General features: G+C 50.1%; 7 protein-coding genes across 7 annotated transcripts in view; 4 read left to right on the top strand and 3 right to left on the bottom strand.

Annotated features, from left to right (window-relative positions):
- Positions 1-225: 225 nt before the first annotated feature.
- On the bottom strand, positions 226-1,660 carry BDV14DRAFT_184856 (putative integral membrane protein). Its single transcript, XM_073770576.1, has 6 exons — positions 1,398-1,660; positions 1,306-1,343; positions 1,229-1,252; positions 966-1,158; positions 865-916; positions 226-811 (listed from the first exon to the last, which is right to left on the bottom strand). Exons 1-6 carry the CDS (start codon positions 1,473-1,475, stop codon positions 465-467), a joined length of 732 nt encoding a protein of 243 aa, XP_073622323.1. The 5' UTR covers positions 1,476-1,660; the 3' UTR covers positions 226-464.
- Positions 1,661-1,938: 278 nt separating this feature from the next.
- BDV14DRAFT_184851 (Zn(II)2Cys6 transcription factor) lies at positions 1,939-5,312 on the top strand. The gene is made up of 5 exons (XM_073770575.1): positions 1,939-2,530; positions 2,586-2,612; positions 2,664-3,988; positions 4,036-4,994; positions 5,046-5,312. Exons 1-5 carry the CDS (start codon positions 2,469-2,471, stop codon positions 5,130-5,132), a joined length of 2,460 nt encoding a protein of 819 aa, XP_073622322.1. The 5' UTR covers positions 1,939-2,468; the 3' UTR covers positions 5,133-5,312.
- Positions 5,313-5,574: 262 nt separating this feature from the next.
- BDV14DRAFT_205779 (uncharacterized protein) lies at positions 5,575-6,923 on the top strand (the record flags this gene model as incomplete). The annotated part of the gene is made up of 2 exons (XM_073774797.1): positions 5,575-5,988; positions 6,057-6,923. The coding sequence occupies 2 exons, from the start codon at positions 5,575-5,577 to the stop codon at positions 6,921-6,923; spliced, it is 1,281 nt and encodes a 426-aa protein (XP_073622321.1).
- A 759-nt stretch (positions 6,924-7,682) lies between these two features.
- BDV14DRAFT_206924 (major facilitator superfamily domain-containing protein) lies at positions 7,683-9,581 on the bottom strand. The gene is made up of 2 exons (XM_073775029.1): positions 9,330-9,581; positions 7,683-9,265 (listed from the first exon to the last, which is right to left on the bottom strand). Exons 1-2 carry the CDS (start codon positions 9,572-9,574, stop codon positions 7,717-7,719), a joined length of 1,794 nt encoding a protein of 597 aa, XP_073622320.1. The 5' UTR covers positions 9,575-9,581; the 3' UTR covers positions 7,683-7,716.
- A 1,920-nt stretch (positions 9,582-11,501) lies between these two features.
- On the top strand, positions 11,502-15,769 carry BDV14DRAFT_206920 (major facilitator superfamily domain-containing protein; the record flags this gene model as incomplete). Its single annotated transcript, XM_073775028.1, has 10 exons — positions 11,502-11,689; positions 11,753-11,774; positions 11,844-11,917; positions 11,985-12,314; positions 12,364-13,257; positions 13,978-14,050; positions 14,116-14,195; positions 14,246-14,426; positions 14,486-15,034; positions 15,091-15,769. 10 exons carry the CDS (start codon positions 11,502-11,504, stop codon positions 15,655-15,657), a joined length of 2,958 nt encoding a protein of 985 aa, XP_073622319.1. The 3' UTR covers positions 15,658-15,769.
- Positions 15,770-15,802: 33 nt separating this feature from the next.
- Positions 15,803-16,721, bottom strand: BDV14DRAFT_184845 (uncharacterized protein). The gene has a single exon (XM_073770574.1). It carries the CDS (start codon positions 16,689-16,691, stop codon positions 15,882-15,884), a length of 810 nt encoding a protein of 269 aa, XP_073622318.1. The 5' UTR covers positions 16,692-16,721; the 3' UTR covers positions 15,803-15,881.
- Positions 16,722-17,889: 1,168 nt separating this feature from the next.
- BDV14DRAFT_12503 (violaceus kinesin) overlaps positions 17,890-20,854 on the top strand; it is a 4,452-nt gene continuing 1,487 nt past the window's right edge. Inside the window, exon 1 of the mRNA XM_073765975.1 lies at positions 17,890-20,799. Coding sequence (XP_073622317.1) covers positions 18,196-20,799 — 2,604 coding nt within the window. The 5' untranslated portion in view covers positions 17,890-18,195. The remainder of the gene's footprint in view (positions 20,800-20,854) is intronic.

The raw sequence follows: 20,854 nt of genomic DNA, 5'->3' as shown, positions 1-20,854 counted from the left end.
CAAGCAAGTTTGTTGCTCAGGTGATGTTAACGGAAGGAACGATGGGTTGCTCTTTTCTTATTGGAGCACGGAGAATAGGGCAAGAGCGACCCTTAACGCTCATATATGGAAGGTACGAGTGCTACTGAGGTGCCTCAGGCTACAACGGAATATTTGAGTTGTCGCCTCGACGGTAGGAGAGGAGGCTGTTTGGTATGAGCTAGGTTCTTTGACCTTGGAGAGTAGGGATCTCTGACATCAGAGTACACAAACGGTACGTCTAACCAATATCCGTGTAGATTCTATAGAGTATGTATAGGTGTTTCTCTCGTCTTATGTCCATGCACATGCAGTGAAAGGAACGCAGGAAATGAGCTCAGTAAAGCCATGAGTAGAAAGGTTCAAACAGGAAGACGGATGTAGTTGTAGGTCGTTGAATCAGCGCGAGCAATCAGAGCAAGGCGGAAGGTTTTAAAGCAAGCACTCTAGAGACTTCCATTCGTCTTGACAGACCCTGGCTTCGCCTGAGGCTTCGCTGGCGTTCCGAAACCGTTGACACGGCCGTAGAGCCACTTTAGCGTTGCGGTGCTAAGGGCCATGACGACGGCGCTGAGAACGAAGAGCCCGATGCGGCCTTCTAGTGGGAGGGCTTCGAAGATGGGGTAGGGATACCACCCGTTAAGCGCGAAGCAGCGCTCGACCCAGAACCAGTAGCTAACTGCGATTCCGCTAGAGAGGGCGAGGGCTGGGCCGATGCTGATTGTCCACGGTGGGGAGAGGAAGAGAATGTCGATTAGGAAGACGATTGACGGGATGGCGTGGAAGCTTATGTCTTTGGGAGTGTTAGTGAAAGAAGTAAATAGAGGACATCCAAAGCAAGCATACCGGCGTGCATAGGAATCACAGCCCACTCAGGAATCACGAGACGCTTATCTATCTATATGAAGGTTAGCATAAAGCAATTTATGAGAGACTAGTTGACCAACCAGACGGAGACCCCAGTAAAGAACGCTGATCAGAAATTCCATCGGGGCACTACAGACTGATAGCAGATTTTTCAGCAGGAACAGTCGCGGCGACATAGTCAGGTCTGCTAGTAGACCGGTAGCGAATGTGACTGTCGCAAGAGATAGACCGATGACGGTCAGGTACTGAAAGTGCCATCCGTATGCTTCGTTGCTACGGTATAACACAAGTCAATTGCCGGACGAATACGGGAAGCAGGAACAATAGTCATAATAGCACTGACGCAAAGTTGGGATTGTCATTCATGCTGATTATAAGTTAGCTGTGTTATTATATATCTATTGAAAAGCATAAACTTACTACTTAAAGGACCATATGAAGCTGGCTAAGCCGGAAGCCTGCGGAAGGAGCCAAATTAGAGATGAATCCTAAAATTGTAAAACCCAACATACATGAACCAGGGCAGAGATCCCTCTGGATGGACTGGGAAGCCGCTGCAATGGGTGGACTTTGGCAATTGAAGTCGACATGGTATTGGTAGTAGATAGAGGTTGTCCGGGGTAGATTGGACGGGAGGATAAGGTTGATACTTGATAGCGATAACAGCACGTGGGAAGGATAAGGTTGGAACAATGAAGAGAGACAGAAGTCTATAAGTCTGTATATTAAGGACTAAGTAGGATATTGATATGGATAAGAACGAACAATACAGTCATCATTATGCTGGCACGTCCCATAGAAACCGACGGAACACAGAAAAAGCAAGGAACCCATGTCTGATGTCAGCTGCTCCCGGCCTCCGGAGCTCAGGCAGTCCCGGTCCGCTGGAGCCTTATCAGTGGCAGCCTAAGGTGTCAAGAACCCCAAAAGGGCAGTTCCAAGCGTACCCACGGCGCGATGGCCGGCTGTGATTGCTCCAAGGGCCCGATAGAGGGCGATAACAATGCAGCCTCGATGAAACGACGCCCTTCTCTTTTCCTCCAACTGCTTCTCGTTTCTGGCTTTCTCCTGTCTGACTATCGTGCATTGGACTCTGTCTCATTCAGTCTTCGTCGTCGAATATTGACAGATAGATACGCCTCTGAGATCTGTCAAAGTACGGTAGTGGAGTCGTGCCGAGAGTACTCTCTGTATAGCCAACACCACCATCTGAAGGTTCTCGTGACTCGCTCTCCTCTCCGCCCTTTCTAAAGCGAGGTGCAACAACAGCGCCGTCTTCTAATATTCATCGCCAAACACCACCATAAACCCTAGAAACTGCTTGGCTAGCCCTGCCATATCTCGTACCTCGATGAGTACGACTACCAGACGCGTTCATAACGACATCGACTATCGTTTTTTCTCCTCCTGGGTCAATAGACCGAATCGCCGACGGAAAAGATCTTCTCACTCATTCAACCCTGCATTGATTACATCGAGGTACCGCATGGCGATCTTACTCCGCAGATTAAGTTGGCACTATCTTTCACCCCGGACCCTTAGTTCGTCAAGTAATCAAGGCTATTCTCCGATTTGAGCATCAAATGCCGCGCTCTCGAAGGCCCGGTGCCCCCGAGCCTAAACGAAGATCTCGCAAGGGCTGCTGGTAAGCATGAGCCAATAAAATCCAGCGACGATGCGAACACTGACGGAATATTCAGGCCATGTAAGGCAAAGAAGGTCAAATGGTTTGTATATCCTGCATGCTTGTTGTCGCGAAACTAATCTCACAGATATAGCGGGGAGGAAAAGCCATCGTGCTCGAATTGCCGACGTCAGAATGAGCCATGCGATTACAGCATCCGCTTGAACTGGGGTGGGAGGACTAGAAGAAGATCCTCCGTCGATTCACCTGGCTCCCAGTCTAGTGGCATTTCCTTCTCATTTCCCTTGTCACCTCCGGCTCTACTCCAAACTCACCAAGCCAGTCCCATTCGTTCGTTCAAGGCTAGTGGTTTTGAGGAGAATTCGTCGCCGGACAAACCAGCGGACTCGCCGCTCTGGGATACTGGGCTCGCAGGGGAGATGACTATAGGAAGCACGTACCCTAGCAGGTTACATGATATCCAAGCTCATCCGACTGTCCTTGACCAGTCTCTTAATTCAACCCACCGTACAACCGATAGAGCTCCAGTAGACATGGATCTGTCGCGAGACCAGGATGTTACCGCTTGGCCCAGCTTGCCAGCCAATAATGACAATTCAGTCAACTGCGCATCGAATGCGTTTGCCAACCCTCAATATCTGCCGTCACCGGAGATAAGCACCAGCATCTCCGCGTTGTTGAATTTTGAGCCTCATTCTGGCATAATCTCACAGCCCATATCGTCGGTTCGACAAGAAGTAGATGTTTCTGGGCATGCTTCAAGTGATATTCTGTTTGCACAAACTGGTGTCTATCCAAATTTCTCTGGATCACCTTCTGGGGACACAGGAACTACTGATGTCTCTGACTGCAATACGTGCAGTCCTTCAAACTCTTATGAGGCGCTCTCTCCCCTGTCACCGGACACCAGCCTGTTCACAAACGGAACACCCAGAGATCAAGGGTCTCCTGGAAATCTACCTGGAGCTTTGGACGGTACCCCTGGACCCAGACATACCAGGTCCCAATCTCTCTACGCACGCCGCCCTAGTGGTCACCGTTCCTTCGATGAGAATCGTGGTCTCTCCAACTCCGAAAAATGGCACGCTTATCTTACTACTGTGACTGACCACTACGGTATAGACCCCGGTCTTCCGGACATGGACTTGGGAAATAATGATGACCATTCGGCGATTGATGTCAGTAGCGCACTGGGTACAATTCAGTCCCACGGATCAAGCACAGTATCTAGCCCAGGAGCGCAAGCAGGAAAGGATCGCGAAATGACTAGTGGCTGCAAGTATAATTACTATGCTTCGCCTGTGTCCATTGACATTCCTCGCTACATTTCCCCCCTCCCAACGTCTCTGCGAATTCCCATCAACTTGATGTACTTCCATCATTTCCTCAACCATACTGCAAGAGTCCTGGTTCCTCACGATTGTGGGGACAATCCATTCAAATCTGTATTGCCTTCTAGTAAGACGGCTCTTCTTCTCGCATTGAGACCTGTGCTAACAAAACAGTGGCAATTGGCGATGAAAATCTCCTCAATTTGATGCTAGCTTACTCGGCAAGTCACCGCGCGAGGTTCTTGGGCCATCCTGAACCCGCAAATCGAATTGCGCACTGGGTGAGCAACGTTTTCCCGTCATTGCGTATTGCACTAGAGGATACCCAGAAGAAAACAACCGACAGTCACCTCGCCACTGCTATCATGTTGCTCTCCTTGAAAATTGTTTCGCCGAGTACTTTTGAAGTTCCTATCCCGTGGCAAAGCCACCTCAAGCTTGCCCGTGACCTGTTTCTCGCTCGCCAAGGCCAAATTCTCTACCCTGGAAATCGAGTCGGTGCATTCCTCACCCGCTGGCTCGGTTATCTGGATATTATAGGGTCGCTCTCGTCTCGACACCATCAGCCACCTCTTCTGGCGTATTACTCTGTTTTGAATACATGCACTTCCGGTGAAGACTGGGATGAGTTTGCAGTTGACTGCTTCACTGGCTTTACTCCTCGGACTGGCCTCTTTCTAATGCGGCTTGGTGGTCTAGTACACCAATGCGATAATGAACGATTCGACGGCGATGGCAACTTCTTGCTGGATTGGCAGCCCGCCCCTGACGTGGTCCTAAAAGCGGAAGCTCTGTTATCCGACTGGGAGATACTTGAAACTCAAGCCCACGCTCTCGAACGTCACTACCAAGACTTGGAGTCTTCGGATATGCTTGCTGTCGATCGAGCCTTCCGATACGCTGGCCTACTCCATCTCCATTGCCGCGTCCGGGGAAGCCTTCCTGACTCTTGCGAGGTTTCAGATGCTTTAAGTGGGCTTATGCAATCAGTAACCACGATCAGGTCTGGCTCAGCTGTTGAGGCAGGAGTCTTGTTTCCAATTTTTACGGCGGGGTGCGAAACGCAAGATTTTGGGCAAAGGAACGAGATTAAAGAGCGGTTGGAAGTACTGGAGGGAACTGGGATGAAGCAGGTATGTTGCAACAAGAGGGCTTTTTCTCAGAGTATACTGACTTGATTCTAGATCCAGAGCGCTCGTACGTTGATGCAAAGATGTTGGGATGCTAATTTGCCATGGATTGCTTTTGCGCAGGGAGAGTTCATCGGGTAAGTTGCCAAGCTGTCTTGAGGTTCGTAGTTCAACGCCAGGTATTTTGTTTACATTACAAATGGGAGACTGTTGAAGTTACTTTATGACATTGCTGTTTTATTTCCGTCCAGCACTCGACGACATCCGTAGCGCATTAGGTAGCGTCGAACGTAATTGGGAGAGAGGCCTCTCGTGTACAAGCTTCAGAGGAAAGTCACCTGTTCATTTATCTCTTTACCTTATTTCAATGATACTTCATTTCTCGTGGATTGTTCTGGAATATATATCTTTTGGTTGCATGCCTTCATTCAAGCTTCTTATTTACCTCATCCCAGATAGCAAAGTACTGCAAGACACCAAGCGGAGACTATATAATCCTCACTTGCTTCCCTTGTTCTCTTTCTCTTCTCCTTCACCGTAGCAACGCTCTCTCACTGTGCCTGTGGCTTGCCTCCTTCCCAAAATGGACGGATGCGATGTCTCAGACTTCCGCGTAAACGGCGGACTGACCAACTCCACGCTCCTGCTCCTCTCCTTCTCCCTCATCACGCCCATCTATGTGATCTTCTGCATTTTCCTGTTCTTTATCAATACTCGCGTCCTGTCTCTCACGCACCTTTCACTTTCTGGATCAAAATCCAGCGGCCTGCGTCATCGCGCACAAGGAACGGAGGACAAGGGCACAATGGCATACAACCCGTACACATACGCTACGGGCCTTCTTGATGACCGAAATGAAGATATCCAAATTCAACCCCTCCGCCCACTTTTTCTGAAGTCTCTGCAGAATGAGAATGCCCCGCCTTTCATGGAAGGACAGATGGATTTGTTGGGCAATCTTGCCGATGACTTGAAGATAACTGTGTTGGATCCCAAGGTATGCTATGGCATAACGCAACCATCTCATGTAATGTCCATGTTGACTGTTTAATTCCCTCACCTCAGTGCCCTCCGCGTCTGGCGTTATCACCACGCCACCCTCACGACGCGACCTTCCTAAACACAAGTACCGAGACAGAGGAGATATACCTCATTCCGTCTATTGTCAAGTGGGGTGGAAAGATATCTTGGGCTTTGAAGGGATCCAGTGTCTTTGATGACGCCGATGAAGAGCTCGACGCCTTTAACAACCGTTCCAATATGCTTGTCGCCCGTCAGCCCTACTCCGAACTCTGGGTCTTCCAGTACGGCCTCCGCTACAGCCCATCGGTCTCCGATCTTGACGTGTACCGGACTATCCGCATCGATGAGCTTCATCCTGATCAAAAGCTCGGTCAGATCCTTCCATCCATCGTCGGTGAAATCTACTCTGCTCGACTCGCCGAGACAAGTGCCATTACCGGCTATAACACCGTCATGATCACGTTTGTTACTCAAGAGGACGCTCTCAAGTTCGTGGTCGGAGTTGCAAACAAAGTGTATACTCTACCATTTGGAAAGCTTGTGCCAGTTCACACGCCAACCTATCCAATGCCCGCCGATACAGAGCGTCTGATCAAAGAAAAGGGATACACCCGCACCATCGGCGTATTTCACACCAGGCCGACGCTTAAGATGGAACTGACCCGCGTCCTCACCAACCCGTTCCTCAGATACGCTATGCAGCTGGAGAGCATCAGTGACGGCCCTGCGTATGGTGAAGTTGACGTGAAGATGCTGTCGGTTAAGGGTGCCGCCACAGTTTTCGATTGGCTGAGGACTCATCCAACCTTGGGGCAGTGCCACTTCAGATTCTTGAAGCAAGATGGCTCGCCGTCGGAAAATGGGAGTGTGATGGGAGAAAACGATGCTCAGCATGCGGCTTGGGAGTAGGATCCGTAATTTCTCGGTTTCTTTTGCATTTTTTCTTTCGGCAGGGGTCAAACGAGTGTTTTGCAGTCTTACATCAATTTCGTGCGAACACAACATGTTGAAAAAGGAATCCAAAAGCTACATCCTTCTACCGAATCACTGCTTCAAGCCTCATCTGGCGAGTCTGGCTTCTTGCTGGTTTTCGATCTCATCTCCTGCACGCATAATGACTATGACTCTATGATAATACCCTACTATCTTGATGTTCAGAAAACATAAACAATTGAATCGCTTGAGCCGCAAAACTCTTTTATTCAAACCAATCACTCTCATAATCTTAGAACTGTTTCAAAATGATGCTGACGTACCTTGATAAAAAATCGGAACGCTTTTAGTAGTTCCCCACGACTCCATGCCTTCGTAGATATTCTTCTGCTCGGAGCATATTATGTTCCTTAGGGCTTGACATATATATAATTACACGGAGACACAACAACAGTATATAAGGAATGATATCTCATTCGGCTTAAGTGCCCGCTCTGCTATAACATCCTCTGAAGTAGAAAGGTACAAGAAGTGCGCACATACGAGGTTCAGCAAGCGTACAAGTGAACGCGGGTGTATAGTCATTAAGTAGGATTTCTCTCCGAGATGTGTCTCATAATATCACGGCACATGATCACGAGCAGTAAGGTATCTACTGTTTTTATGCATACATCGTCAATCCTCCCTAGAGAGCAGAGCTCCGGAACACCACTACTCTAGGTAGGTAAGTGTCCCATTCGAGCCCGCTCCAAGCACCCAAAACACCCATCTAGAACACCCGTCCCTTGACCTGGTGAATCTTCTTAACATTCACATCCTTCCAAAGCATCACAGAGACAAGCGTAATCGAATACAAACAAGTCGCCGCAATAAGCATAAACCGTTGTGTCTGGCTGTAGGACAAATTAATCGCGTCCCGCTCAGGAGATCCAACAGGGTACCCGTATTGCGCCTCAACGCTACCATAGATCGTAGCGAGATCCTTCTGCGCACTCGCGGGGAGGTTTTCTTTGAGCTTATTGGGGAATATACCCGTCCACATTGCAGCCGCAATAGATGATCCAACGGCTGAACCGATGTTCGCAAACATTCCCTCTGCCGCGAGAACGGCGGGGATATCCTGCTGGCGCGAGACAGCCATGACGGTCATCTGCTCGCAGATGACGAGCGTGCCGCCGCCGAATGCGATGAAGATCTGGCACATGACGATGTATCCGATGTCGACGCCTGCATGGCGGAAGTGGATCATGAGCGCGACTCCCAGGATCGTAATGGGGACGCCAAAGTAGAGGGCTTGCCATTTCAGGCGGCCGTTGTAGCGGATGACGATTCCCATGACGATGGACCAGAAGGAGGAGCCGACTGTGTAGATATTTGAGATGTAGGAGGCTTTTGTGACGTCTTGGTTGTACACGACTAGCAGCATGGAGTAGAAATAGTTGTCCCAGATGTACCAGGCGATGTAGATGCTTGCTGCCATGGTGTATGTGAAGATGACTGTGCGATTCTTGAGGAGTTCCCAGGGGATAAAGGTGATGGGGGCGAGGTATTTCTCATAGAAGATGAAGCCGATGATGAGGAGGCCACCGAAGATCAGGAAGCAGATTATCAGTGGGGAGCGCCATTCGTTGGCTTGTTTTGTATAGAGGTTGAAGGCAAGGAGAAAGAGGGCGAGGCCGAGGGCGAAAATGAAGATGCCGATTAGGTCGAATTCCTTGGTGTAATGGATTACAGATTGCAGTTTTGTGCGGTTGGATTCGTGCTTGGGGATCAGACCCATCTTCTCGGCTTTGCGCTGGTTGTAGTAGAAGAGGAAGAAGAGGGGGGCTGAAACCACGGGGACAACGATCGCCCAGATGCCGAAACCCCAGCGAAAACCGATGGTGGACAGGGTGCTGTCTGCGGCAGGACCGTAGGCCCAAACGGTGGCGATGTAGGGAGAGGCAACGAATGCAATCCAGAACGCTCGGTTCTTTAGCTTCGAGGTATCGGCAATGAAGATGGTCATTGTGAAGTCGAGCCCTGTGTATCCAATCTGGTAGAAGACCTGAGCGGCGCAGTATGTCTCCACGTTCTTGCAGCCCGCCATCATGATCAAGCCGATAGTCATGCTGAAGACCATCACTGCAAAACCTTGAGGACGACCCCATATATCCATCAGCTTAGCATACGGAAGCTTGATCAAGCCCGAAGCTAGAGATGAGATAATGCTTGTTGTGGCTGTCAAAGAGTGCTCGGCAAATGCGCTGGTAACGAACGGCGTCAGGTTGGAAATCATGCCAGAAGCAAAGGCCATGATGAAGTGAATGATCCAAATTCTAGGGTTCTGTTAGTATTCTGTTCTTGTCGTAGTCTCATGAGACTAGGATGCAAGTAACTCACAAAATGTAGGCCGCGACAATATGGCTAAATGACCAGACCTGGGTCATGGCCTGGGCTGCCTGAACACCATGCTGGAAGTCGGCATTGACAACATCACTGCCATTGTCCTTTTCATTGCCAACTTCTGCTGGGCGGGATTCCGCACCTTTTTCCGCACCTTTTTCCGCGAAAGCCTCATTGTCGGCCGGTGGCTGGTTGCCATCCACTGGCAGTTCGTCGTGCTTGTATGGGAATCTGAACCTCATTGTTGAGACTCGAAGAAGCTCAAGGCTGAATCGACTGTTCTGAGAGGGGTAACGATTGGGAGAAAGTGTAGGGAGATCACGAGACTATAATTCATGGGAATGGATTCGATGGCAAGCTTCAAACAGCCGCAAGGCCGAAACTCGGCGCGCAGATTGCACTACATCCATCGCGAAAGAGAAACTGGTCATGGAAAACCGGATTTGTCCGCCACCACGCGACCTGAATAGATGAAGACGTGGGCTGGTCTCCAGTCCAGGCTGAAATCGCCATTTCCGAAGTCAATGTTCAGGACATTTAGACGAGGCTAGCGCTGTCTATAGACCGGCGCTTGCACCCTGTCATGAAGATTTTTAGGGGGCCAAAAACAAGCAACGGCGTGATTGGGCTGACGCAAGACACAGTGTTCTAGCGGCGCTCGAGCTTGCCCGAGCAGGCGTGTGGTCCGTGGATGGGGGTCGCAAAAGCCCGCAGTTGGTGGCTCCTGCCGTGGGTCCGGGTTATCTGATTGTTATCTGATAATCAAATCAGATTCATTTCGAGGCTCGCTGGCCAGTCCGGTCCCTGAGCGCGATCTTATCTCAGAGTTTACCCTGCAGGTGGCCACTAGTCTGACTCGCTTTCCGTTGGGGGGTACAATTTCAGTCTACTCGTGCGCATCGCTATGCAGTGGCGTACACGTGCAAATGCTCTAATAGCAGCATCAAAGACTCGCTTGAGATGCTGATGTGACCTGAACCAACGGGTCCACCTTGGAAAGACGTGGTGTGACTTGGCGACTCGAACATAGAAATTGAAGGGCGAAGGATTCGCCAATGGCACTAGTCAAGCTTCCGCGGCGCCTCTTGGGCAAACTTTGTGTAATGCTAAGCATCGTCCTGCCGAGTGTTGAAATGTGGCATGCGTGGAAGGAACATTGGGAAAGTTGTTCGAACGTAAGAATCACCAAAGTTCCAAGTATCGCAAAGTGCTCTTCATTATACCGAGCTAATCCTTCAGATATATGGGATAATTTGGTGGAAGCAGGAAAGCCGAGGGTATCAGTGGTTTAGTCCGCCCGCCACTCCCCGGAATGCGCTTGGGAGTCGTTCTTCCATTCCAACCATACGCTAATTTACTCGGCTGGAGCAGAGGGCTGGGCAATGGTTCCACGAGGTCTTGAGCCGTTAGAATGAGGCGCAAAATAGCATTTAGCGCGGGCCCAGGTCATGCCGCATTTCGCGCATGTCGTCGGACGCGTGGCCGGGTCTCTTGAGTCATGAGTCGAGGCACTGAGCCCAGAGCATGAGTTCGCTGAAATGGATCGCTTCACACGTTGATGCAGTAGTCACTGATGACCGTTTTTAACCGATCCAAGCCAACTTTTTGTCATACTATCGTCATTTCGCATTCCAGTAGGAGCGCCTTCGAGTGAGCTTCGTAAGGCTGTAACCCTATCCCAGGCTCAGGGACAGTGGCTCGCTTAAGACTTATAGACAAGAATGTGAAAAACAGGCTTCGCGCAAGCGCGCGCGATATGGCCAGAGAGCTCTGGCCCAATCTGGTGTTAGTCAGGTTCCCGGGTGCTTTCTCCCAACCGTCAAGCATTCCAAAACCCAAATCCTGGGTATGCTCTTTCCTCTTTTCCTCATCAACCCCCGGCTATTAGAGGTCTCCGTCGCTGCGGCCCCTTCCATATGCGTTCAGGTCATTGACCGATGGTTATCCCATGGTAGGGGTAATGTCGCAATCAACGAGCAACCACATCAAGTATTGAGGCTTTTCAAACCTTCATAGTGGGGGAATGGAACGGTCAAGCATGTTGATCATACTGCGTTTCGTGTCTTCGACATGCAGCGGTGGATTCTAATTGCACCCCTTGAAGTCGAAGCGAGCGTACTTGTACTCTAGAATCTGTCCGTTTGTCTCAGTTCTCTCAGGTACACGAAAATGTCTGACTGCGACCAGAAAGAAGAGGATATTGTGCTCCAGGTTGCCTTAAAGGAGCTCGAGCTGGAGCTCACACCGGACGGGCAATATGTTCGCTGGGCGAACACCAACCGGAACCATCCAAGGAACTGGCCGACTATCCGAAAGATGTACGATATTGGCTTGATCATTTTCCTCGAATTCTATACGTAAGTAGCCCTTGTTATGTACCACCCGGGAGTGGTTGCTGATTCTCGATTTTCCTTGATTAGGACCGCGATAAACGCATCTGGAGTATGTAATGATTCCCTGGAGCATCCTTCTCCATATCCTTATTTGTTGTATGCATACTCATTCTAGCAGGCAACGGCAGCGAAAGATGCACAGCATGAGTTCGGGATCGATCTGACTTTTGCCGTATTTCTTTTCGTCTCAACGTATGTTTTTCCAAGCATGCTCAACCATGTTGTTTGGGCGAACGAGCCGTGGACTTATGATGTTTAGGTATTCATTGGCGCAAGCCGTGGGAAACATCGTCTTTCCACCTTACTCGGAAGCGTTCGGGAGAAAAAAGCTTTACATACTCAGCACTGCATTGTTTAGCATCTTCAGTGTTGTGATAGCAGCCGTGCCTTCATTAGGAGCGATGGTCGCCGGACGAGCTCTGACAGGGTTGGTTTCCTCTGTTCCCACCGTTATCATCACCGGAAGTATCGAGGACATGTTCAATGCGCGGGACCGCATCTGGCTTGTCTTTGCGTATATGGTGGTCGCCAACTTCGCGGTGAATATGGGACCTGTGATGAGCGGATATATCACTGCCGCACTAGGCTGGTCAGTCACTTGAAGTAAGAAAGAATAGCTCAGTACTGACATTGACCAGGAGGTGGGTGTTCTACATCTCAGGCATTGTGACAGGGTGTGTTTCTCTGATGCTGCTGGCAATCCGAGAGTCGCGTCCGTCACTGCTTCTGTCTTGGGAAGTCGCGAGGCTTCGTCAGGTGACAGGCGACATGACCCTCCAAGCTCTTAACCCCGACGACACACCCAAGCTCCGTGTCTTCGTGCGCGAAAGTCTTCTTCGACCACTTCGACTGTTCTTTACTGAGCCGATCGTTTTTGCGTGTTCATTGATGAGCGGCTGCAGCGTTGCGCTTATGTACCTGTTCACCGAATCGCTGCCCCCAATTTACGAGTCCATGGGCTTTGGACTAAAAGAATCCAACTTGCCTTTCTTTGCAATCGGCCTCGGTTTCCTACCCAGCATTCTCGTTCGGTTGATGGATCAACGCGTCGCAGCACAACGGTACAAAGACGGCCTCCCCTTAGTGCCAGAAAACAAGCTGGCTGGGATTGCTTTGGGCGCACCGTTTCTAGCAATTGGGCTGTGGTGGTTCGCCTGGATGGTACCGCCGATCGTACAGGGTGTGCATTGGTTTGTGACCCTGATACCACTCTTCTTCGTTGGTTTCGCGATCAATGAGTTTGGGACTGTGTTGGCAGGGTATCTCGCGGATAGCTATCATAGCTACGCAGCCAGCGCTTTTGCGTCCATGTCCCTTGCGCGCTCCTTGCTCGCGTCGGGTTTTCCGGTGATTGCGCCTAAACTGTTTGGAGCTCTGGGGGCAAATATCGCTCTATCAGTGCTTGCTGCAGGGGCAATTGTCTTTTGTCCGATACCTTTCGTCTTCCGGCACTATGGACGCAGACTACGAGAGAGAAGTCAGTTTGCAAAGTACAGTCTGCATGTGTATGAGCAGACCACTGTGGAGAGGGAGTACTAAATTGATGGAAGGTTATATACGCGCGATGACATGGATGACTTGTTGTTTGCTTATCTGTGGTTTTTTGCTTGTTTAGAATCAAATCAAATGATGTTATTGGTTTCAATACATCGGCGCATGTCCGCGACTCGGCTTATGCGCAATGTAGAGAAGCCGACTGATAGATAAGAAGGGTCTAGTAGGTAGGTAAGCTGCCAATCTTGTCGTGCGGGGAAGTGGCCCAGGCGCCTTGCCCAGCTTCCTTCCGGCCAAGAGCATCCACGGTTCTTCCTTCTGAAGCTTCTCCACGATTTCTTATTCGACTATGACAGGATGACTCGACCCCGCGTCAACCACTGCTCCCATCTTCACCGAATTCAGGGTTATCTCACCCTCTCACGGAATGTCTCCGGCTCTCCTCTTTCTGCAGCACTGTTAGTCCGGCCCCCGACACTAGGGCTGGTGATAATGGTCACATTGCGCGAAAATCCCCGAGATCAGCCACTATTTGCCCAACCGTGGTATAGATCATGCATATGAAGGAAATCCCTCTTAAGAGCCAGGGCCCCCCCTGTCCTTGTGATTTCTAATTCCCGCTGAAAAGCATCCCTTGTTCGGCACTCGATTGCAAATTTCTCTCGTATCTCTCGAGCTTACGCGATTCCTCGATGCAATATGGCGGCGGACTCATCAAAGACCTCTGATCTTGAAAAGGTCACTTCAGCACCTGATAGCCATCACCAGTCGAAGTTAGCACAATTTGAAGATCCTGATGAGGGGCTCAGCGCCGAGGAGCGGGCGAAGATTGTAAGACTCCTGCAGTCGGACGATGGCCGTCAATTGGGCTTGCTCTGCTAACGCGAACGCAACAGGATCGCCGCCTACTCTGGAAACTCGATCTCAAGCTGGTTCCCTGGCTGAGTTTGCTCTACCTCATTTCCTTTTTGGACCGGTGAGTGCTTTCGCATCGCGAGCGCAAGCTGCGGCTATTAACAAATACAGAACTAACATCGGCAATGCGAAGCTCGTGGATCTACAAGAGGACCTCAGCATGAGTGACGGTCAATACAATGCTGCCCTGACAATCTTCTTTGTCTCGTATTCAGTCTTCGAGCCTCTGACGAATGTTCTTCTCAAACGTCTTCGACCCAGCATCTTCATCCCTATCATCATGGTGCTATGGGTGCGTCTTTTACCTATTTCATTATCGCAACAATCATAATGACTTCTTTGGCTATATAGGGAATTTGCATGATGTGCATGGGTTTCGTCCACAACTGGGCCGGCCTCATGGCTGTTCGTTGGTTTCTCGGCCTAACAGAAGCCGGTCTTTTCCCCGGTGTCGGCTACTTCCTCTCATGCTGGTACAAGCGCTCTGAGTTCGGTGTGCGCATGGCAATCTTCTTCTCCGCCGCCGCGCTGGCCGGCTCCTTCGGTGGTCTTCTTGCCGCAGCGATCGCACTCATGGACGGAATTGGCGGTAAGGAAGGCTGGGCTTGGATCTTCATCCTGGAGGGTCTGGCGACGATAGTCGTTGGTGTTTTGTCATTCTGGATGGTGTACGACTTCCCGGATGAGGCAAAGTTCCTATCGCCGGACGATCGAAAACGTGTCTTGAGGCGTTTGGCCGAGGACCAGCAGGCAAGTGCAGAGCACGAACAGTTCAAGATGGCGTACTTCTGGAGCAGCTTGCGCGACTGGAAAACATATACCGGGATGATGACCTATATGGGTGCGGATGGGTGTCTTTATGCTTTCTCCTTGTTTGTGCCGACCATCATCAATGAGCTGGTGAGTCCTCTACTCCAATGAGCTATCACTGCGCAATACTAACCGATTCACGACAGGGCTACACAAGCATCCACGCCCAGCTCCTTAGCGTTCCACCCTACGCCGCCGCCGCAATCCTAACAGTGGCCGTCGGTTTCATCGCAGACCGCACACGCCAGCGCGGCATCTGCAACATGCTCGTCTCCCTCCTCGGTATAACCGGCTTTGCAATGCTCCTAGGCGCAAAATCTCCTGGCGCCAAATACGCAGGAACGTTCCTGGGCGCAATGGGCATCTACCCTGCCATCTCAAACACTATTTCCTGGACAAGCAACAACGTCGAGGGCGTATACAAGCGCGGCGTTACGCTAGGTTTCGTGATTGGATGGGGCAATTTGAATGGCATTGTCTCGTCGAATATCTATCGTGGCGCCGACAAGCCAGATTATTATCCTGGCCACGGGACGGTCCTGGCTTACTTGGTCCTGTTCCAGCTTGGGGGTTCTGTCTTGCAGTATCTCTTGCTGCGACGGGAGAATGCGAAGAGGAGACGGGGTGACAGGGATGCTTGGGTTGAAGGGTTGGACCAGAGCGAGATTCGCATGTTGGGCGACAAGAAGCCGGACTTTATATACACATTGTGAGAAGGATGAGTGTATATGATTGGTACAGCTTCAAAGGATTCGGTGTATTGAGTTGAATAACCAGAAAATGAAAGGAACATAGTATCTCAATCCCAGCAAAATCCCCCCTTTAGCACAGTACTATTCCATTGGAACTAAAAAGCCACAAACAAAGCCATAAACGCCTCCTAACTCCCATCCAGATCAAAATAAGCCATAACCCCTCCCGTCTTTTGGTATCATTGTCACTCCGCCCTGGTATAAAAATTAACAATATCCTGCCCCTTCTTCGGCCCCTTCACAACATGCCGACTCGCCCAACTAAGCACCTCTCCGCTCCGCTCATCAATCCGGAACGAATACGCAGTGCGATACATATCATCAATACAAAGATGATTCCCGCGCGCCGAAATAACCCTCGTTCTCGTCGAAGCAGTCCCTGATGCTGGCGGTGGAACCGGCGCAACAACAAACTGCTCCATATTTACCCCCGAGGCTTCAATCGCAGCAACACTAGCAGAGACATCAAACGTATCCAGATCATCCGACGTCGAAATTGCCGAATCGACATTAAATTCGTGGAAGAGGTAGTCTGCTTCTTCCTCGCCGTCTGTGTAATTCTTATCGACTTTTACGAACCATACGCTTATCTTCCCCGAGGGGGAAAGACGCCAGATGTATTTCTTTGTCCAGCGGAGTCCGGGGCCGAAAGATGCGGGGAGCGAGCCTTCTTCGCTGTAGAGGAGGTCTTGGTGGCCTTGTGCTTGGTCGTGGGTTTGGTTTTGCGTGCTGACGGAGTATGGAGGGAGGGGCGCCAATGTTGCTGTCCCATGTAGGTCGCCCGTTAAATCATTGACGTTTTCGCTTTTCAGGTTGCGCAGGAGTGTCCAGCGTTTTGGGGCGCCGGTTGTTGAGGAGCGCGCGAGGGAGGAGAAGAACGCGGGGAGGGTGCGGGGGCCCATTGTTATGGCGATGTTGGTGTTAATTGTGGTTTCGGATGGAGAGTCAGACGTAGCTGTCATTGCGATATTAGATGAATTTCGTGCGATGCGCATAGTAGATGTAGTATGAAGAGTTGAAAGGTGAAAGGTGAAGAGTGGAAAGTGGAATTCGAGCGAAGATTTAAAGATCAGAAGTTCCAGTCATCTCACCGGTGGAGGAACCCGAGGAAAGAAATGGCGGGGCGGGCCGAGAACGCCTGACGCCCCCCCGAGCTGCAGAGTACAGGGTACTTCTCTAACCGGAAGCCCGGGTGTAGACTCCGATTGCTGGATTCTGGGGTATCAAAGTTTTCCTGAAGCTTAATATGAATCATTTTGTACTTCTTCATAGAGCTGAAGAGCTTAGGAGGCAGATTTCGTCATATGAGAAGAGTCATCTGCCCCTTCAGTCGTAGTCTCGGATTTCTGTGCTTGTCGCATAAAGTGTATATCATTCGTCATTGCGAAAGCTTCTTGACGCTGGAAAATCTCTCCTGGTATATCCTTTCTCAAACAAAGTCTTTATATGTCGTACTCATACTCGAGTTTTCCATGCCAATACTTCACGGCCTCTCCCTTTGTCAACGCCCAAGCCTCCTCCATCGCCTCAACAACATCCCGCAGCAAAGGCCCCTTCTCCAGGTCCACCAAGTCCCTTTCCAGCTGCTCGACACTACTAACCCCAATGACAATTCCATCATTCCACCTCTCACTTGGTCCACTATCAACCGCAAACCGCAGCGCAGAATGATGCCTCAGCCACCAGAACGCGCATTCAGCCATGGTCAGCCCGTACTTTGAGGCCGCTGTTTCGTTAAGTTGTAAAGCTGTAAATGTTGTATCTTTGAAGTACAGTACCACAATATGTGTGCTACACAATCAAGTGGGTACTTAGAATCAATAACAAGCGGGCAGGTGGTCCTACTGTTAAAGACCTGGTCGTAGCCCCTAGCGAATATTGGGATGAGTGTCTGAAAGGTGCCCTTGAGGCCTTGAGGAGATACTGCAAGCCAAAAAGAAGAAAAACCTGCGGGCACGATACGAAAGCGCAAAGCTCACCGTGTCCGTCAATGAGAGAAATCAGAGTGATCTCAAACAATTTACGTCTACCAAGAACATCAAATGGAAACCTGTGAAGAAAGAGCTGTGCAAATGGAGCAATCTATTGCTGCCTCAGGCTTTAATCGGAGAGCGGGGCAGCCCCTCAGCAGAGCCCGTCGCCAAGACATCAGAACATCAACCCTTAATCTTTGAAAGAGTCATCCAGAAACCCATCTGCTTCTATTCACAGTGAAAGCGATTTGATGACGCCTGAGCCTGCTTGTAATTTCCGCATTATTGCTTAATTCACTTCGTAAGTAGCTTGCTTTGCACGTATTTTATGCTCTACCTTTATTGGATATATATTCTCAAGCCTGTGATTGGTCTTATCATGTGACAGCTTCGCGGCTGTGATCTCAGTTCTTAATTCGTCTTTGCCTTTCAATCCCCTACTTCGGGTTGAACTGAGTCTTTTGATAAACGGAGCGGACCGAGTGCTACCTGGCATTAGCTACTACCCCAACGGTTGGCCTCTGAAATGACCTTCACGCACGCCTCGTACACAGTCGCCTGGATCTGCGCCTTGCCAGTGGAGTTGGCAGCCGCAAAAGTATTTCTGGACGAGGTCCATCCTCGACTAACCCAGCCGAAATCTGACCATAACGTCTACACACTCGGGAGTATTAGCGGTCATAATGTCGTGGTTGCATGTCTCCCTGCTGGTGTCTATGGGACAACATCTGCGACTGCTGCCGTCTCCCACCTCACGTCGACCTACCACAATATTCGATTTGGGCTGATGGTCGGCGTTGGAGGAGGGGTTCCGAAGGCAAATCCTGATATACGCCTTGGCGATATCGTGGTTAGCAAGCCCACTGACACTTCAAGCGGCGTTATTCAGTATGACTACGGCAAGACACTTCAAACCGGACGATTCAATCGCACAGGATCGCTCAACAAGCCTCCTTCTTTATTACTTAAAGTAATTGCTCAGATAGAGAGCGACTCAATCCTTGGAAAAGGCTTACTCAGCGAAACCATGGCCAGCTACCTTCAGAAAGAGGAAGTACGCGGACAGTTTCCACGACCACCTGAGGATTTGCTCTTTCAATCGACATACAATCACAGTAGCAATAACCCGACCTGCTCAACATGTGATCCGAGCCAGCGAGTGGACCGCCCTGAGCGGGAAGCCAAAGAGCCTCAGATCCACTACGGCCTGGTCGCTTCTGCAAATCAGGTGATGAAAGACGCTATGGCACGTGATTGGATTGCTCAAGAGCTCGATATCCTGTGTTTTGAAATGGAGGCTGCTGGACTTATGGATGAGATCCCATCACTTGTTATACGAGGCATCTGTGACTATTGCGATTCTCATAAAAACAAAGAGTGGCAACCATATGCTGCATTTGCTGCCGCTGCCTATGCAAAAGCTGTGTTCATGCAGGTCCCTCAAGATAAGAATGCTGATATAAGGGTATCAGTGCCTGAAAAGCGCCACTGGATGGTCCCCTTCTACAGGAACCTTGGATTTGTGGGTCGCGAAGAAGAACTTCGAGAGGTCGAGGAATGGATCAAGATTGGGCATTCCAGGCTCGCCATCTGTGGACTTGGTGGGGTTGGAAAGACTCAGATTGCAATCGAATTGGCTTATCGCATACGAGAGAGGGCTTATAACTATTCAATATTCTGGATCCCGTGTACAAGCCACGCGAGTGTTGAACAAGCTTACATGGCTATCGCACAAGCACTTGGGATGCAAGGAATCAAGCCCGCCGAGGTAAAAGAGCATATCAAGGCCTACTTCAGTCAGACCAAAACCCAGAAGTGGCTTCTAGTTTTCGACAACGCGGATGATATGGACATGTGGCTTGGAGGTAGTTCTGTCACGACAGCTCTGACAGACTTTCTACCCCAAAGCGAGCACGGCCGGATCCTATTCACCACTCGTAACCGAAAGCTCGCGGTGAAGTTAGCATCATCCTCCGTAGTCAGTGTGTCTGAGCCAGATGCCGCGACTGGAGTGAAGATGCTTGAAAAGACACTGATAAGACAAGACTTGCTTGATGATAAAGAGGAAACCATTGTTCTGCTGGAACAGCTTGTGTTCCTCCCGTTGGCGATCACCCAGGCAGCGGCATACATCAATTCTAATGACATTGAGCTTAGTGATTATATCACGCTCTTACATGAGCAAGAGCCAGATGTCATTGCGTTACTAAGTGAGAACTTTGAAGATCAAGGGCGGTATCAGGAGATTTTGAACCCGGTTGCTACTACCTGGTTAATCTCGTTTCGACAGATTCAGCAGCTGAGTCCACTCGCAGCGGATTATTTATCGTTCATGGCGTGCATAAATCCGCGTGACATCCCGCAATCCTTACTTCCTGAGGGCCCCTCAAAGAAAGAGAGAATTGATGCAGTTGGTCTTCTCAAAGCCTTTTCCTTTGTGAGCGAGCAAGCTAAAGGCTATGCGCTGAGTGTCCATCGACTTGTCTATCTCTCCACTCGGAATTGGCTGAGAAAACAGGGTCAATTTAGTTTGCACATACACAAGGCAGCTGATCACTTTAGCCAAGCATTCCCGGACGACGATTATAAAAATCAAAAGACGTGGAGGGAGTATTTGCCCCATGCCCTTTCGCTGATTAGTGAAAAAATTCTCAAGCCAGAACAAAAAAATTACATAAAACTGATTCGGACTGTTGGGAGATGCCTGCGGGCAGATGGAAGATACAATGAAGCAGTAGTGCTATTTGAGGATCTGTGGAACTTGGAAAAGAAAGAAAGAAGTGATGACGGCTTGTCGGCTCTGATTGCTATGGACGACTTAGGAGTAACGTACCACGAACAAGGACGGTGGAGTGAAGCAAAAGAGCTACACGAGCAGGTTCTACAGACTCGAAGGCAAGTCTTGGGGCTAAAGCATCCTGAGACCCTCTCAAGCATGGCCCACCTGGCATCAACATATAGCCAGCAGGGGCGATGGAAGGATGCAGGAGAGATGCAAGAGCAGGTTCTAGGGATTCGAAAGCAAGTCCTAGGGCCAGAGCATCCTGATACCCTGTCAAGCATGGCCGACCTAGCATCAACATATAGCCAGCAGGGGCGATGGAAGGACGCAGAAGAGATACAAGAGCAGGTTCTAGGGATATCCACGCGAGTCCTAGGGTCGGAACATCCTGATACTCTCTCTA

Source organism: Aspergillus stella-maris (genome assembly GCF_047715825.1).
Source record: "Aspergillus stella-maris strain CBS 113639 unplaced genomic scaffold BDV14scaffold_105, whole genome shotgun sequence".
Classification (NCBI taxonomy): Eukaryota; Fungi; Ascomycota; class Eurotiomycetes; order Eurotiales; family Aspergillaceae; genus Aspergillus; species Aspergillus stella-maris.
This window is presented reverse-complemented; position numbering and strand designations above follow the sequence as displayed.